General features: G+C 42.9%; 1 protein-coding gene across 10 annotated transcripts in view; it reads left to right on the forward strand.

Annotated features, from left to right (window-relative positions):
* Window positions 1-17,553, forward strand: part of SIRT5 (sirtuin 5) — a 50,024-nt gene extending 32,471 nt beyond the window's left edge. For 7 of the 10 annotated variants that reach the window (XM_039462578.2, XM_010338036.3, XM_074398458.1 and 4 more), the window contains 3 exons: window positions 1,085-1,208; window positions 3,534-3,649; window positions 16,037-17,212. In XM_039462578.2, the coding sequence (XP_039318512.1) occupies window positions 1,085-1,208; window positions 3,534-3,649; window positions 16,037-16,112 (316 nt within the window). In that variant the 3' untranslated portion in view covers window positions 16,113-17,212. Of the gene's footprint in view, window positions 1-1,084; window positions 1,209-3,533; window positions 3,650-16,036; window positions 17,213-17,464 lie in introns of those variants that run through there. The other 3 variants (XR_012517445.1, XM_074398460.1, XM_074398459.1) reach the window with 3 other exon arrangements.
* Window positions 17,554-17,736: the final 183 nt, after the last annotated feature.

The raw sequence follows: 17,736 nt of genomic DNA on the forward strand, positions 1-17,736 counted from the left end.
CCTCCTGGATTCAAGCGATTCTCCTGCGTCTGCTTCCTGAGTAGCTGGGATTACAGGGGCACCCCACCATGCCCAGCTTATTTTTGTGTTTTTAGTAGAGATGGGGTTTCGCTGTGTTGGCCAGGCTGGCCTCAAGCTCTTGACCTCAGGTGATCTGCCCACCTCAGCCTCCGAAAGTGCTGGGATTACAGGTGTGAACCACCGCACCTGGCTGGAGTAGAGTTTTGTTTTTTAAAGTAAAATAAAAGAGCACTTCTAAAAGTATTCCGTAGAACATTAATTTAATGTGACGTTTGCGGACACTACTTGAAAAAAACATGTTAGGCACTCACATAAATATGGAAATATTAGACTAAACAAAGTTAAAATATATTTGCTTTGCTGCAGGACTTTTCAGAGCATTTAATCCACATTGCTGCCTTCTAAAAAGTGGTTATAATATGTATGTTAATACTTTACTGGCTTAACCACAGAACCTTTCTTATTTTCCTTATGAAGGTTTTAATTGCCACATTTTAAAGTTTTCTTCTGAAGAAATAGGGAGACCTGGAGGATTCCTCTGATGTAGGAGATGACTATGATGAAAATGGTCTTTGGGAGGATGATTTTAGGAGGTGTATAAAAGGTGACCCCGAGGTACAAGGGAGTGAAAGATGAGAGATTTTGGTAATGGACACAGGAGAGCTAGCTACGTACTGGGCCAGAGATGTGAACTGAGACAACATGAAAGGAGGTCATCGATGAAATCGGGGATGCTTGGGGTGGGAGGCAAATCTGAGTCCAGTGTGACTCCCAGGTCTGGGGAGCTGTGAGCACAAGTGTGAGCATAATGAAGGAACTGGGAAAGCTTAGTTGAAACAGTGTGTCAGCACTTTATAAACAGATAAGATAAAAAATGAGGCCAGTTCAACCTGATGCTTCATATACAAGGCAAGTTTATATAGGCTGGAAGGGAGGGCATAGGGAATAAGAGGCATTAGAGAGACCCATCTGGACGTACTGGGTTTTGGGCAGCCCCTGGCCTCCCTCCAATCCAGCTGGGCAGACTCAGCTCAGGGTTGGCTTAAGGGTCCCATTTTTCCAGGTGTGAAGAGGCAGGCTGCGGGGGCTTGCTGCGACCTCACGTCGTGTGGTTCGGAGAAAACCTGGATCCTGCCATTCTGGAGGAGGTTGACAGAGAGCTCGCTCACTGTGACTTATGTCTAGTGGTGGGTCATGTCCTTCCCTAACCCCAAGACAAGACTGGAGTTTGTCGTGACTTTTTCCTTCCCCCTCTCCTCTTTTTCTTCCTCTCTCCCTTGCTGCTTTTCTTCCTACCTTCTCTGCTTCCTCCCTTTCTTTCTTTCCTTAAAATGTATGTTGAAAAGTTTTTGTGGTATCATATAAAAAAAACTGAGAAACGATGAGTGATAATTTCGATTAAAATAGGAAACTATGGGCCAGGCGTGGTGGCTCATACCTGTAATCCCAGCATTTTGGGAGGCTGAGGCAGGTGGATCATTGGAAGTCAGGCATTCGAGACCAATCTGGCCAATATGGTGAAACCTTATCTCTATTAAAAATACAAAAAAAATGAGCCAGGCATGGTGGCACACGCCTGTAATCCCAGATACTAGAGAGGCTGCGGTGGGAGTATTGCTGGAACCCAGGAGGCAGAAGTTGCAGTGAGCTGAGATCAAGTCACTGTACTCCAGCCTGGGCGACAGAGGGAGACTCCATCTCAAAAATAAATAAATAAAATAGAAAACTATGCAAGACCACGTCTTGGGCATCTCAAAGCCTTCTCCCCAGCCCCACCAAAAAAAAAAAGAAAAGAACATGCTGTTGGTTTTTAAAATAATATATGATCATGATTAAATTTAATTGAGAATATGCAAAAAACGTATCATATTATAAAGAGGAAATTTCCCATATTTCTGAAATCTGCCATAATTCTGCTATCCGGAGATAGTTACTGTTAGCAGTTGAGTATGTTTTCTTCTAGACCAGGGGTGAGCAAACAGCAGCCTTTGGGTCAAATTGGGTCTGCTACTTGTTTTTGTAAATAGAGTTTTATTGGAACTCAGCCACACTGATTATTCTGCACAACTGTCTATGACTACTTTCAAACTACAGTGGCAGAGTTGAGTACTTGTGACAGAGACTGAATGGCCTGCAAAGCCTGAAAAATTTACCGTATGGTCCTTTTCAGAATAAGTTTGCCCACCTCTGGACTAAACCTTTTCTTATGTAGATGTACACGTATTAATTAAAATTCAAAACCGAATTCATGACGTACATTCTATTTGGAAACGAGTCACCCAGCAGTTCACTTAGCATATTCCATGTCAGTACATCTAAATCAATATCATCTTTCAGTTGACTGCATGGTGTTTTATATGGATTCGGAATGATATATTTAGCAGCTAATTCTCTATTGCAAGCCATTTGGGCTATTTCAAATTTTGATATTTTAAGCAATGCTATCATGAATATCCTTACATAGAAATCTTAGCATGCTCTTCAGATGATTTCCCTAGAACACATTTTCTAAAAGTGGGATTAATTGGATAAATTGTATGCATATTTCCAAATTTTCTTGACATGTCTTTAAAAGCAGAGGTACTTTCTTGTGGTATGTATTCATTCAGCCGGTATTTAAAGAGTTCTTCCCAGTGTCCGAAGAGTGTCACTGTTGATGATGGATTGTTAAATGAGCAAAGCTGGTTTACAAAACAGGTCATGGTCTTCTCCTCCCTGAAAAGAATGTTCATAAGCAAATATTTGTAAGAAAAAACCTAAGAGGACACACATGAAAATGTTAACAGTGGTTATCTTGGAATAAGACTATGGATGACATGTATGTTTTTTCTTCGTATTTTCTACCTTTAACAAAAAAGTAGAAAATATGTTTTAAAAGTTATGGATCATTTGCATAACTGTATTTTATTTATTTATTTATGTTTGATATGGAGTCTTACTCTCTCACCAGGCTGGAGTGCAGTGGCTCGATCTCGGCTCACTGCAACCTTCGCCTCCAAGGTTCAAGTGACTCTCCTGTCCCAGCCTCCCGAGTAGCTGTGACTACAGGCATGCACCACCATGCCCAGCTAATTTTTGTATTTTTAGTAGAGACGAAGTTTCACCTTGTTGGCCAGGATGGTCTCGATCTCTTGACCTTGTGATCTGCCCACCTCCGCCTCCCAAAGTGTTGGGATTACAGGCATGATCCACCACGCCCAGCCTTGCATAACTTTAAAAAGCAGAAACAAAACCAGAATTACCTCCAAAATATGTTGATGGGGTCATTTCTCTGTCACTTCTTTTCACAACTCTCCTTTTTATGTCACACGTTCTTCTCGATTCTTGTGATTGATCAAAGGACACCTCTTAACTTTCCCTTGTCCCTTGGACACTCTGTTTTATCCCATACTGTTTGGCTTTTCTCACACCTGCACCACAGACCTGCCTGAGTTTATGTAAGGTTTTCTGAAAAAATGTTCCTACTCCTTGTTGTGTGGCCCTTTGTGCATCTCCGTGTGCTTGTCTTGTAGGTGGGCACTTCCTCTGTGGTGTACCCAGCAGCCATGTTTGCCCCCCAGGTGGCTGCGAGGGGTGTGCCAGTGGCTGAATTTAACACGGAGACCACCCCAGCTACGAACAGATTCAGGTACCGGGATAGCCTGGTGGGAGAGGGAGACGTGGGAGGCAGGTGCAGACATGGTCCTCTCCACATAGTTTACCTACTCCCCTAATTTTAACAAAAGACACGGGGTTTGTGTTTCGTTTTGTTTTGTTTTTTGATCAGCAATTGTTTTACGGAAGAACAAAATCATTCGTTATAGACTAAGGTGGATAGCCCTGTCACTGCACGTGAAATTTACTGCGGGACTTTAGTTTGTTTATGTTTTGAAAACTCTTCTTTGATTGCTTAGGCTTTGCTTTGCCTTACGTCTTTAAGGTAGATTTAGTGATGGCCTTTAGTTGTAAGTTACCCAGATGCTCCACAAGTGAGCCTGGGAGATGCCCTTGTAGAACCTCATCACCTGTCATTCTCACTGGGAGGCCACCTGGCAGATTCCCCTTTGGTCTAATTGCCAAGGTTATTTGTATCTGTGGCCATACTATGACACTGATCCTGCTTCCCAGGTTTGGGTGGAAAGTGTAGGTCATCATACTGTACATTTTTAGTCTTACTCTGGGCTCTGTTTTAGGTCTTCACCCTTATTGTTTTTTTTTTTTTTCTGCAACCTCCACCTCCCAGGTTTAAGTGATTCTCCTCAGCCTCCTGAGTAGCTGGGACTACAGGCACATGCCACCACTCCTAGCTAATTTTTGTATTTTTTTTAGTAGAAACAGAGTTTCACCACATTGGCCAGGCTGGTCTCAAACTCCTGACCTTGTGATCCACCTGCCTTGGCCTCCCAAAGTGCTGGGATTACAGGTGTGAGCCACCAAGCCTGGTCCCTTGTTCTTTTTTCTCACCTCTACTTTTTTTGCCTTTACTTCTAATTCTTGTCCATCTAGTTATTTACCTTTGAATAAGTTAGAATATAAATAAGTAGTAAATGAATATAAATAAATAAAATAGAAAACTTCATTGAAACATCTTATCATTACTTTAATCAACAGTTTCCAACCTTGCTGCATTTTTTAAAAACACTGATGCCTGGGTGCCACCTCATGAAATTTCAGTGTTATTGCTCTGCGTTCAGCCCAGGCATCATCATTTTGATAAGCTTCCTAGGTGATTCCAGTGTGCAGCCAGGATAGGAACCACTCTTCAAAGTCTTTGCTGGGATTTCAAAAGAAAGAAAGAAAAAGGGCCACAGACACTTAAGTAGACTCCTCCTCGGGTGAGTGACAGGCTCTGGGTCTCTTCTTTTCCATGTGTCTTTTTGATTAGCTACAGCCTGTGTTCTTGATCCATAGCTCTTCATTTGTGCATGAGTTGTAGGAACTAAAAAGATAGCCTTCTACGCAAAACTTATACTGTGAAAACTACAGAACATTGTTGAAAGAAATAAAGGCAGCCTAAATGAATGGAAACATATCCCATGTTCATGGATTGGACCACTTAATATGATTAAGATGGCTGTGCTCCCCAAATTGATCTATGAGCTCAATTAACTCAGTCCCTATCAAAATCACAGCTGGCTTTTTGTGGCAATTAATTGAAAAGATTAATCTAAAATTCATATGAAAATGCAAGGGACCCAAAATAGCCAAAACAAAATGAAAAACGAAGTTGGAGAACTCATACTTCCCAATTTCAAAACTTACTACAAAGTTATACTAATCACGACAGTGTGGCACTGGCATAGGATAGATATATAGAATCCGTGGAATAGAATTGAGAGTCCGGTAAACAACAAAACAAAACAATAAAACAGAAGCCCACATTAATGGTCAATTGATTTTTGAAAAGAGGGTTAAGCCAATTTGATGAAATGCAGTCTTTTTCAAGAAATAGTGCTGGATACCATTATGCAAAGCAATGAGGCTGGACCCTCTGTCACACCATACACATCAGAAAAACTCAAAATGGATCATAGGCTTAAATGTAAGAGCTGAAAGTATAAAATGTCAAAAGAAAATGTAGGAGTAAATCTTTGTAACCTTGGGTTAGTTAAAGCTTTCTTAGATATGACACCAAAAATGCAAGTAACATGAGAAAAATGGATAAATTGGACTTTATCAAAATTTAAACCTCTTATACTCCAGTAGGTATCATCAATTAAGTAAAAAGACAACCCATAGAATGGGAGAAAATATTTGTAAGTCTAATATTTGATATTTGATAAGCGATTTGTATCCAGAATATATAAAGAACTCTTAGAGCTATAAATAATAAAAGACAATCCAATTAAAAACCAGGTCAAGGCCGGGCGTGGTGGCTCAAGCCTGTAATCCCAGCACTTTGGGAGGCCGAGGCGGGTGGATCACGAGGTCGAGAGATCGAGACCATCCTGGTCAACATGGTGAAACCCCGTCTCTACTAAAAATACAAAAAAAACTAGCTGGGCCTGGTGGCGCATGCCTGTAATCCCAGCGACTCAGGAGGCTGAGGCAGGAGAATTGCCTGAGCCCAGGAGGTGGAGGTTGCAGTGAGCCGAGATCGCGCCATTGCACTCCAGCCTGGGTAACAAGAGCGAAACTCCGTCTCAAAAAAAAAAAAAAAAACCAGGTCAAAATATTTGAAAAAACATTTCTCTAAATATATATGCATAGCTACTAAGCATATTGAAATGATGGTCAGTATCATTAGGCATTAGATAAATGCAAATTAAAACCACAGGGAGATAACACTTCACAGCCACAAGCGTGGCTATGACTTTTAAGATAAAGGAAAATCACCAATGTTGGTGAAGAAATTGGAACCCTCATACATGGCTGATGGGAATGAACATTTTGGAAAACAATGTGGCAGTTAAATGTAGAGTTACTCTGTGATCTTGCAGTTCTCCTTGCTAAAGTCCTAGAAATGAAATCATACATCTACACAAAAGTTTGTACACAAATGTTCATAACTGGTTCATGGAAAACGTGGTAACAAAATTTGGTATGTTTGTACAATGGGCTAATTTTTAGCCATAAAAAGAATGAGGTACCCAAATATGCTACTATGTGGATGACCCTTTAAAACATTATGCTAAGTGAGAGAAGCCAGTCATTCATTTGTGCAAAATATCCAGAATAGGCACATCAAGAGAGAAGGTAGATGAGTGGTTGTTTTGTCTGGGGGTAGGGAGGAATGGGGAATCGGTGCTAATGAGAGCAAGTTTTCTTCTGAGGTTGTTAAAAATGCTCTAAAATTGATTGTGGTGATGGTTGTATAATTCTGTGAATACACTAAAAGCCACTGAATTATATATTTGAAATGAGTGGACTGCATGTGAATCAAATCTCAATAAAGCTATTATATAAAAAATTAAATTATCTTCAAGAATTATCCCCTGAAAAATGCACATTGGGCCTCCCTCTGATTTGTGTTGTGGCACATACGTATAGCAGTTGGGCCACTTAGCATGACTAAGCGTAATACCACAGCTGGGTAGTTCAAGCCTCTTGTCTGTTTGAAAGACCATCAGAAAACTCAAAGAGTAGGATGGGATAAACTTTGAGAAGCAGGACATGAGCTGTGTCTCCAGTTTGGTTCTTCTAATATGGTTTATTTTCAGTCATTTGATCTCCATCTCATCTCTAATGATTATAAAGAATTAAAACAAGGACCAGGTGCAGTGGCTCATACCTGTAATCCCAGCACTTTGGGAGGCTGAGGCAGGTGGATCACGGGGTCAAGAGATCAAGACTATCCTGGCCAACATGGTGAAACCCCGTCTCTACTAAAAATACAAAAATTAGCTGGGGGTGGTGGCAGGCACCTGTAGTCCCAACTACTTGGGAGACCGAGGCAGGAGAAACTCTTGAACTGAGGAGGCAGAAGTTACAATAAGCCAAGATCGCACCACTGCACTCCAGCCTGGGTGACAGAGCAAGATTCCGTCTCAAAAAAATAAGGAATGAAAACAAATCATCATTGTAGAAAATCAAGAAAATGCAGATAGAGAAAAAGAAGAAAATAAAACTGGAGTATTTCCACAACCCAAGTTTCGAGTTGGCCCCCACCTCCCATGCCATGGACTGACCAGCAGGGTTCCGGCATCCCTTGCCTATGGTGGCTGTGTCTTCACATGAAAGAAACTGAACTTGGTCATTTTTCCTGCCAGGTCAGAAGAGATTCTTAGCATGTAACATACATCATTGCACAAGCCAAGCCTCCTAAAACCTTGTCTGCTACTGCTTCGGCTGCTACTTCAGCCAAAATTCTTCAGCTTCATATTGTCTTGAAAACGTACGATTGTCTCTGACAAACAGGCTACTTGCTGGTTAGAAACTATTATCAATTTAACAAGATACTTATCAACCAGAGTGATCACAAGAGCTGTCATCTGATCAATGACGTCAGCAGTGCTTTTTTTCTCGGTGTCATCAAAGCTGACGTTTAGAAGAGATGCTGGTGATAGTCATCTCATTCTATTCAATTTTTCAAAGGCAGAAACCAACCCAGGAGCAGCTGAGAGGATTGTTTAAACACAGAGCTTCCTCACAGAGAGTGGAGTGAAGGAGGAGAAGTCCCAGGAGAGGCAAGCAGTCAAGTCATGGAGTTGGGGGCCCTGGGGAGGGAAAACACAGATAGAAGAGCAGAATTTTCTCTTATATCTCATGCTTAACAGATTTTGGTTAAACCTTACCCTTGCCCACCACCTGTATCTGTAAATAAGGTTTTCCTAGAACACGACTGTGGCCATATGTTTGTGTATCGACCATGGCAGCTTTTACACTAGGATGGCAGAGCTGCATAGTTCCAACAGAGACTGGCTGGTCTGCAAAGCCTAAAATATGTCTTGTGTGGCCCTTTACAGAAGACGTTTTCTAACCCCTGCTCTAGGTTAAGGAGAAAAAAAAAAATGATGAAATGATGTTCCCTATTACTTTTGACCTGATTTTCTTTGTTACCTGAATAGGAGGCTAGAATCTGCCTGTATTTTAATAAGGATTTGGATCTCACAAGACACCTCAGGCCTTGCACAAGCTGTTCAGATTCTTTGCCCCAGTTCTAATCTAGAGACAAAGGCCTAGAATTCTCCTCCCACAGGAATGTATTGATATTTTCAAGGTGTTAGCTCCAGTTTTGGTTTTATCATTTTCCCCATGCCTGATGCTTGTATTGGGTGATTTCTGATAAACCCCGACTATTCCAGTAAACCCTAGGCATTTTTTAATTTAAACCTCGGTGTTTTGACTGTTACTCAACCCCAGGGGGCCTTGGCTTGTAGGGATTTGTACATTCACTGAGGCAAAAATGGGACTGCCGCTTGCAGGGGGCTGCTGGGCAGGGCCTTCCAAGCACCTTCGGCCCACCGTGCCCTGCAGCCACCATGTTGTGCCCTCTTGATCTTTGAATTTCTCTAAACACTGGAATTTAATCAAAGTCCACAAATATTTGTAAGTATCCACTATGTACCAGACACTGTTCTAAGTGCTTAGGATAGGATGTATCAGTAAGCAAAACAAAAATCTACCAAAGGAAGATTATATTCTAGTAGCGGAGGCAAACACGTAAGGTGCAAATTCTGCAGCACGTCAGCAGGTGCTGAGATCGCACAAAGCGAAGATGGAGTTGTATGCCACTGCACCACTGCCTGGTGACAGGCCAGACCGTCTCAAAATTAGTGTGTGAGGGAGTTGGGCAGACAGAACAAGCATCATTAAGAGGTGATTTGAGCAAAGACTTGAAGGAAGTGAAGGAGGCAGCCGAAGAAGTGATCTGGGATAAGAGCTTTCCAGACACTGGGGCCACCTGGAGCACAGGCCCCTCAGCGTGGCTGGAGTGGAGTGAGGAAGGAGAAGTCCCAGGAGATGCAAGCAGGAAAGTCATGGAGTTGGGGGCCCTGGGGAGGGAAGACGCCCAAAGAAAGTTATCTGCTGGCGGAGTTTGGAAGTCTAAGGAATTCTTAGGTAGAAAAGATGTCTGTAGATTGTTGTGGTTATGTAGTTACTTATCTAGGGTGCGAAGAGGTCACTTCTTTGGCACTCTGGTTGGCCATGTTCATTGGAGAAGTCCAGCTCTCCCTGGCTGTGCTGTCAAGGGCAGGTAGGAAGCCCTTAGTCCATGTGGTCAGGCCGTAGCTGGTCTGTTCATTCAAAAAGCCACTGAAAACAAGACCAATAGAAAAGGACACAGATATACTTTAAACATTTTGACTGAAAGCATAAATGTACCATCATTTTCTTTTTTCTTTTTTTTAATTCCTTTTTTCTTTTTTGAGACAGACTCTAGCTCTGTTACCCAGGCTGGAGTGCAGTGGTGCAATCTCGGTTTTCTGGAATCTTTGCCTTCTGGACTCAAGTAGTCCTCCCACCTCAATTACAGATGTGTACTACCAACCTGGCTTAAGTTTTTAATTTTTGGAAGAGACAGGATTTCACCATGTTGGTCGGACAGGACTCAAACTCCTGGCCACAAGTGATCCACCTGCCTCGGCCTCCCAAAGTACAGGGATTACAGGCATGAGCCACTGTACTTGGCCTGATAGAGCTAAAGGCCTTTTGTTTTGTTTTTTGTTTTTTGTTTTGTTTTTTTTTTTTTTGTGACGGAGTTTCGCTCTTGTTACCCAGGCTGGAGTGCAATGGCGCGATCTCGGCTCACCGCAACCTCCGCCTCCTGGGCTCAGGCAATTCTCCTGCCTCAGCCTCCTGAGTAGCTGGGATTACAGGCACGTGCCACCATGCCCAGCTAATTTTTTGTATCTTTAGTAGAGACGGGGTTTCACCATGTTGACCGGGATGGTCTCGATCTCTCGACCTCGTGATCCACCCGCCTCAGCCTCCCAAAGTGCTGGGATTACAGGCTTGAGCCACCGCGCCCGGCTAGGCCTTTTGTTTAAGTAGGGATCTGCTGAAGCTCACCTTTCTTGCATATATCATATCCATAATCTTCCTCGTGTTCCCCAAATATCCCTGCACGTACGAATGACTCCAGCCCTTATTTTATAAAACAAAACAGACAACCAAGAAAATCAGATCCTAAGGCCCCTACCTAGACTTTCTGAATCAGAATTTTCAGGAGGAGATGTCTGTTTATCTGTTTCGTTAGCAAATGACCCAGGTGATTCTTACCAAGAAACCTTGGCAAACACTGGATTACAATTTCTGCTTTTTGATATTTGTCTGATTTTTTAAAAATTTCTTTTAAAGCAGAGCAAGATCTTAGGAAAAGAAAAATGTGAAGCAGTCTTCCCCTCTTTTACACCTATACCTAATTTAACAGAATTATATTTAGTGACTCAGTATGTCATGTCTCTCCCAAACATTCAACTAGTTTTCCTAGAAATAACTTTTAACAGCTCTGCTTTTGCAGTTTATTACATAATGTTAAATTCAGCCAGATGACTACATTAACCACTAAAAGTGGCGTGAGCAGCTTTGGAACTAACACTGTAGTCCTGGTTGTCCTGCAGCTGGTGCGGGCGGGCAGAGTGCACGGGTGTGCTAGAAAAGAGGTTTTCAAACATTGCTCATATATGCCTTTCACATTTTAAAAGTTGACATCTAAGGTTTTTCAAACCAAAAATATTATAGTTGGAGATGTGATTCCAAGTGGATTGGAAACACTGACATTCATTTATTTATTTATTTATTTTTATTTTATTTTATTTATTTTTGAGACAGAGTCTGGCTCTGTCACCCAGGCTGGAGTGCAGTGAGTGGCACAATTTCGGCTCACTGCAACCTCCGCCTCCCTGGGTCAAGTGATTCTCCTGCCTCAGCCTCCCGAGTAGCTAGGACTACAGGCGTGCACCACCACATCCAGCTAATATTTTCTGTCTTTTTAACAGAGACGGGGTTTCTCCATGTTGGCCTGGCTGGTCTCAAACTCTTGACCTCAGGTGATCTGCCCGACTTGGCCTCCCAAAGTGCTGGGATTACAGGCATGAGCCATCATGCCCAGCCAAAACGCTGACATTTTAAAATAAAAACTACCATGTCATGGTTTTAAATGTGTCCAGTCCAATCTGAATGTTATAACTATCTGGTACATACCACCATCCATTTATAAAATAAATATACAAGCCCTTAACAACTGAAAACTTACCATTTTTTCTTTTCTCTTTGAACTTGTAGTTCCATTCTATCACTACTACAGAATTTATACTAATGTAATATATTTTTATGCATGAAAATCTTTTACTGGCCAGGTGCAATGCCTCACACTGTAATCCCAGCAGTTTGGGAGCCTGGGGTGGAGGATCACTTGAGGCCAGGAGTTAGGGACCAGCCTGGCCAATATGGCAAAACCCCATCTTTACTAAAAATACAAAAATTAGCCAGGTGTGGTAGTCCACACCTGTAACCCCAGCGACTTGGAAAGCTAAGGTGGGAGAATGTCGAGCCTGGGAGGCGGAGGTTGCAGTGAACAGAGATCGTACCACTGTACTCCAGCTTGGACAACAGAGCAAGACTCTCGTCTTCAAAAAAAACAAAATCTTTTACTGACTGCCCTATTATACTTCTGCAACAAAATATCACATGAATTATTTAATTTTTTTCAGCTTCCTTTAAATCAGGCGTCCTCAAACTTTTTACACAGGGGGCCAGTTCGCTGTCCTTCAGACCGTTGGAGGGCCGCCACATACTGTGCTCCTCTCACTGACCACCAATGAAAGAGGTGCGGCGGGGAGCCGGATAAATGGCCTCAGGGGGCCGCATGCGGCCCGCAGGCTGTAGTTTGGGGACGCGAGCTTTAAATGTTAAAAAATGTTTTATTAAAAAGTTTTCTAGACAGAATTATCACTATGGTAATCTGCAGTGCATAATTGTAAAAACAAAATATGTATGTTTAGATTCACAATTCCAAACAAGTAAAATTTTATTGGAAATACGTTCTTTTTTATTTATTTACTTTTTGAGATGGAGTTTTGCTCTTGTCGCCCAGAGTGGAGTGGAATGGTGTGGTCTCAGCTTACTGCAACCTCCGCTCCCTGGGTTCAAACAATTCTTCTGCCTTAGCCTCCCTAACAGCTGGGGTCACAGGCACGTGCCATCACGCCTAGCTAATTTTTGTATTTTTAGTAGAGATGGGGTTTTACTATGTTGGCCAGGCTGGTCTCAAACTCCTGACCTCAAGTGATTTGCCTACCTCAGCCTCCTAAAGTGCTGGGATTACAGCCATGAGCCACCACACCCGGCCAGGCAATACATTCTTAATAACTGAATAGGACATAAACTTTGAATTGGTCCATGTCTCTATGGCTGAGTGTTACATACTATTGGAAGGAGACAGTTCCTCTTGCTCTAGCCCAGTCCTCGTACAGTCACCATAAACAAACCACTATTCTGTCGAGATCAGGTTTATTGACTTTAATGCACTTCAGTAGAATTGAGAGGTGTGTTTCCTAACAAAGGAAAAGGTACAGGTATTAAAGCAGTTAAGGGAGGGTAGAGTATAAATGAAATTTAAATGAAGTCGTTTTTGTTTTTGTTTTTGTTTTGAGACGGAGTTTCGCTCTTGTTAACCAGGCTGGAGTGCAATGGCACGATTTCGGCTCACAGCAACCTCCGCCTCCTGGGTTCAGGCAATTCTGCCTCAGCCTCCTGAGTAGCTGGGATTACAGGCACGTGCCACCATGCCCAGCTAATTTTTTGTATTTTTAGTAGAGACGGGGCTTCACCATGTTGACCAGGATGGTCTTAATCTCTTGACCTCGTGATCCACCCGCCTCGGCCTCCCAAAGTGCTGGGATCACAGGCGTGAGCCACCGCGCCCAGCCATGAAGTTGTTTTTGAGAAACTCGAGCAACTAGCAGGGCTGTACAGTGTAAAGGGGTCAGCGTCATATCTGGCTGGCAGAGTAGGCCAGGATCCCATTTCCCCAGAAACTGCGATACAAAGTTTAGACAGATGTGGAATGTTGTGTCCAGAAACCCCCTATCTGAAGCTCTACACCTGGGTTGGAAATCTAGGCTGCTTCTCAGTATCAAAGTGACTTACAGATCCTCAAGGCTAGAGGAATATTTCATTTTTTTACTGTAATAATTTCTAATAGCAAAGTTTCTGATAGTTTATAATATTAAGGAACAAAATTCTTCAGTGAGTCAAAAGGCAGTAGTCACTCAAAGAATGGAATTAAGACACTTTGCAGCTTATCCAAGGGGAAAAAACATTGTTTCCTCTTAACTTTACAGCTGGCTTTACCCATGTCTTTCATTCCAATCCAAAGAATCGCTAGGCAGATTTTGACCAGCAAAGCTAAGTTTTCCTTTTTCAATGTCAGTTGGAATGTTCAGTGTTTGCTTTTATTTTTTGGAGACAGAGTCTTGCTCTGTTGCCAGGCTGGAGTGCAGTGGCACGATCTCGGCTCACTGCAACCTCTACCTCCTGAGTTCCAGCAATTCTGCTTCAGCCTCCTGAATAGCTGGGACTACAGGTGTGCACCACAATACCCAGGTAATTTTTGTATTTTTAGTAGAGATGGTTTCACCATGTTGGTCAGGATGGTCTTGATCTCTTGACGTCATGATCCACCTGCCTTGGCCTTTCCAAAGTGCTGGGATTACAGGAGTGAGCCACTGTGCCCCGCCAGTGTTTGCTTTTTATAGATGTAAGTACTGAGAGACCTGGGCCACCTAAACTCTGGGCATGAGGGAGTTATTTTTTTTTTTAAGAGATGGGGGCTCCCTCTGTCACCCAGGCTGGAGTACAGTGGTGTAATCATAGCTCACCACAGCTTCGAACTCCTGGCTTAAGTGATCCTCTCGCCTCAGCCTCCTGAGTTGCTGAGACTGCAGGCTCGTGTCACCATGCATGGCTGTTTTTACTGTTACTTTTTGTGGAGACAGGATCTTGCTCTGTTGCCCAGGCTGGTCTCAAACTCCTAGCCCCAAGCCATCCTCCCATCTCAGCCTCCCAAAGTGCTGGGATTACAGGCATGAGCCACTGTGCCCAGCCATGAAAGAAATGTTGGTATAGCCTTGCCATTTTGGACCACCTTCCAAGTTATATGCTAAAATAAACAGAGTAACTTTGTATCATATTTAGCAATCTGTTCACTGAAAATACTTTTGGACCCTTTTTCAACTTTATTGAAAGCAAGAATGAAAGCACCGTACTTGCATGTGAGTGTGTCAGAGCTACACCGGTATTCCAGATGCCCCTCTATTTGGCACCCCATATGTTTTCACACTTGGGGATGAGGTATCACTGTAAAATTTGAGATGGGTGAGGGGTGCAGCTTTTGTAAGGTGGAAGAAGGGTGAATGTGGAAAGGGGCATTTGAAATCACTTTCTTAAGTAAGAGAAGAGGTGGCAACTGAGGATCTGGGAATTCCCTAAACACTCCCCACGCCTGGCGGTAATTCCTGGATAACCACATACTGGCCAGGAGGTTTCTGGAAGTCAGTGCTTAGCATGTGGCGGTGGAGGTGGGGGGCGGTAGACGGACTGGAGATACCGTGTAGTCTGGGCTGTTCATTAAGTGGCGCTCTGTTGACAGAACAGAGCATTTGAGGGCTAAGGCAGTCACGATTTGTAATCTGTCAAGAATAAATAATATAAATGAATTGCATTGAGGAAATGCCTTTTCCATTTTTAATTGTGCTCAACTGGTTTTCTTATTAATAATGCACTAGAAAGTCCTGCTTTTGCTTCTTACTCATAGTTTTTTCCCCCCCTTTCCAAAGTGGTTTTCCTTGGAGGAAACAAAAGTCCATGATTTTTCTTTTTTCTCCTTTTTTTTTCTTTCTCTTTTTTCTACTTTCTAACTACAGCTCAGAGGCTCATCAGAAAATCAAACGGATGGTTTGAGAGGCTTGTGGACTCAGCTGAAATCCTGGTGGTCTGATGTGCACAAGTATTTTTTTCTCTTGTCCTCAGTACTACCTGCGAATGCTGCTATAATGTTTTATATATATATATATATATATATATATATGAGTGTATGTAACACAAAATACATATACACACAAAAAACATTTTTTCTCTGTGTGTATATACACAGAAAAAAAGTATGTATATATATACATGCCAAACACATATATATACATAAAACATATATATATATATATATATAATACATCTGTAACACATATATATGTGTATTCTAAACTTACCATTTCAATGAGTTTGACAGTATAGTCCCCAAATACACTTCACTTGCACAGGTTCTCAGGATTTGAAAAAACAAAATACGCTTTGCAGTCATGTCTCTTAAGCCTTGAAATAACATTCTTCTTTATGGCACATACATTCTAGACAATTGCTTCTCAAAATTCCCATAGTAACAGAGGCCAGTCCATAGTGAAGCGTTATAAATGGAGTTGTCAGAAACTAGATGAAAGAAGTGGGCATAAAAATTCAAACTACTGGACTTATGAGAATTTGGGTTTTACTTTGGATATCACTTAAGAAATCAGTGCTTGCTGATTTCTTGCTGATCAGGGCATTTATTTTGCTAACGTGTAGTTCATAGCTGCTGTATTTGCTTCTTCTCTTTCAGGTTTCATTTCCAGGGACCCTGTGGAACGACTCTTCCTGAAGCCCTTGCCCCTCATGAAAATGAAACTGTTTCTTAAGTATCCTGGGCAAGAAGGAAATTATATCTAAGAACTAGGCCACACGCAGAGAAGAAATGGTCTTATGGGTGGTGAGCTGAATATTGAACAATCTAAAAATATCCTCTTATTCCCTAGCTGGAATCCAACCTGTTGATAAGTGATGGGGGTTTGGAAGTAGCAAGAGCACCCACATTCAGAAGTTACAGGACTGTAAAGTTAATGCATATTATTTGGTTTGAACTGAAAAGTAAGATATCTTTGATGTGTGTGGTTGATTATTGAGAGGGAAAAATTTAGTAAATTAGATTGTCTTAAAAAATACCGTTATCCTGGTTATATTTTTGTTATTTAGGCAAGGTGTAGAAGTCGAGGGGTAAAAACCTTTTAATTGTAATTTTTGCATGAGTTTCAGTAGAAAATGAAATCACTCTCTATAGTAGGTAATTTATTGTATAAAGACGTTACCCCAGGATATGGCTTTACTGGAGGCTCTTTAACCTTGTTTGGCTACATTACCTCAGTGAACAAGGGGCAGCTCACAATAGGAACTCATGCAAAGAAGGAAGAGAACAGTAGAGATGGGCAGACTGGGATGGGGTTAGGGGTAAGGCGCCTGAAGTTCGCCTGAGTGGGAATTTTTAAAGTATTAAAGGACTTTGGGCCGGGCACGGTCGCTCACACCTGTAATCCGAGCAGTTTGGGAGGCAGGTGGATCACTTGAGGTCAGGAGTTTGAGACCAGCCTGACCAACATGGTGAAACCCTGTCTCTATTAATAATACAAAACTTAGCCGGGTGTGGTGGCACGCGCCTGTAATCCAAGCTACTCAGGAGGCTGAGGCAGGAGAATCGCTTGAACTTGGGAGGCGGAGGTTGCAGTGAGCCGAGATGGCGCCACTGCAGTCCAACCTGGGTGACTCCGGCTCAAAAAAAAAGACTTCTACCTGGCGGACTGCGGCAGTGGAGCGAAGTCGGTACAAATGCATGGCAGGTGTGAAACAGCTTGATCTGTTCAACGAGTGATGAATCATTTAGTATCGTGTAGTAGGTAGGAGGAGAGAAACACGGCGATCACAAAGCGTCATGTTTGTCAACAAATAAAATACACGTGGAAAAATAGTGTACGTTTGTGTATGTACCACAGAACTCTAGGTGCATTCTCTAGGGCACGGCGAAGCCGTTCTTTCAGGTTTGCTCAGCATTTGCCGCGGCCAGCCCGGCACCAGGAAGGGCGCCGCTTCCACAGGGCCCGCGGGGCCGGGGCAGGCTGAGGGCGCCGGGCACCTCTGTGCAGATTTCTTTAGAGTCGAGGTCTGTGGCCCTCGTCATCGACGACGACAGCAGGATCTGCTAAAGTGTCTCTCTTCCCAGGAAACGCCACCTCCTCCGAAGTGCGGAGCGAACGCCGCCGAATCTACAAACACCTACAAGCTGGATCCACTCGGCGGAACCCAGGGCCAAAAAACGGCGGCGAGAAGCGTCCCAGGCCCGCGGTTACCCGTTTTCCGAGCACCGGACTGCGTGAGTCGCACCAGCCCTGTCTTCGCCATCCCAGCCGAGGAGGACAACGCGAGGGCTCTTCGCTGCCTTTGAAACCAACCCCACCGCTAGCCGCACTCGCCGGCAGAACGTTTTCAGTGGGA

The sequence above is a fragment of the Saimiri boliviensis genome, chromosome 4 (assembly GCF_048565385.1).
Source record: "Saimiri boliviensis isolate mSaiBol1 chromosome 4, mSaiBol1.pri, whole genome shotgun sequence".
Lineage (NCBI taxonomy): Eukaryota > Metazoa > Chordata > Mammalia > Primates > Cebidae > Saimiri > Saimiri boliviensis.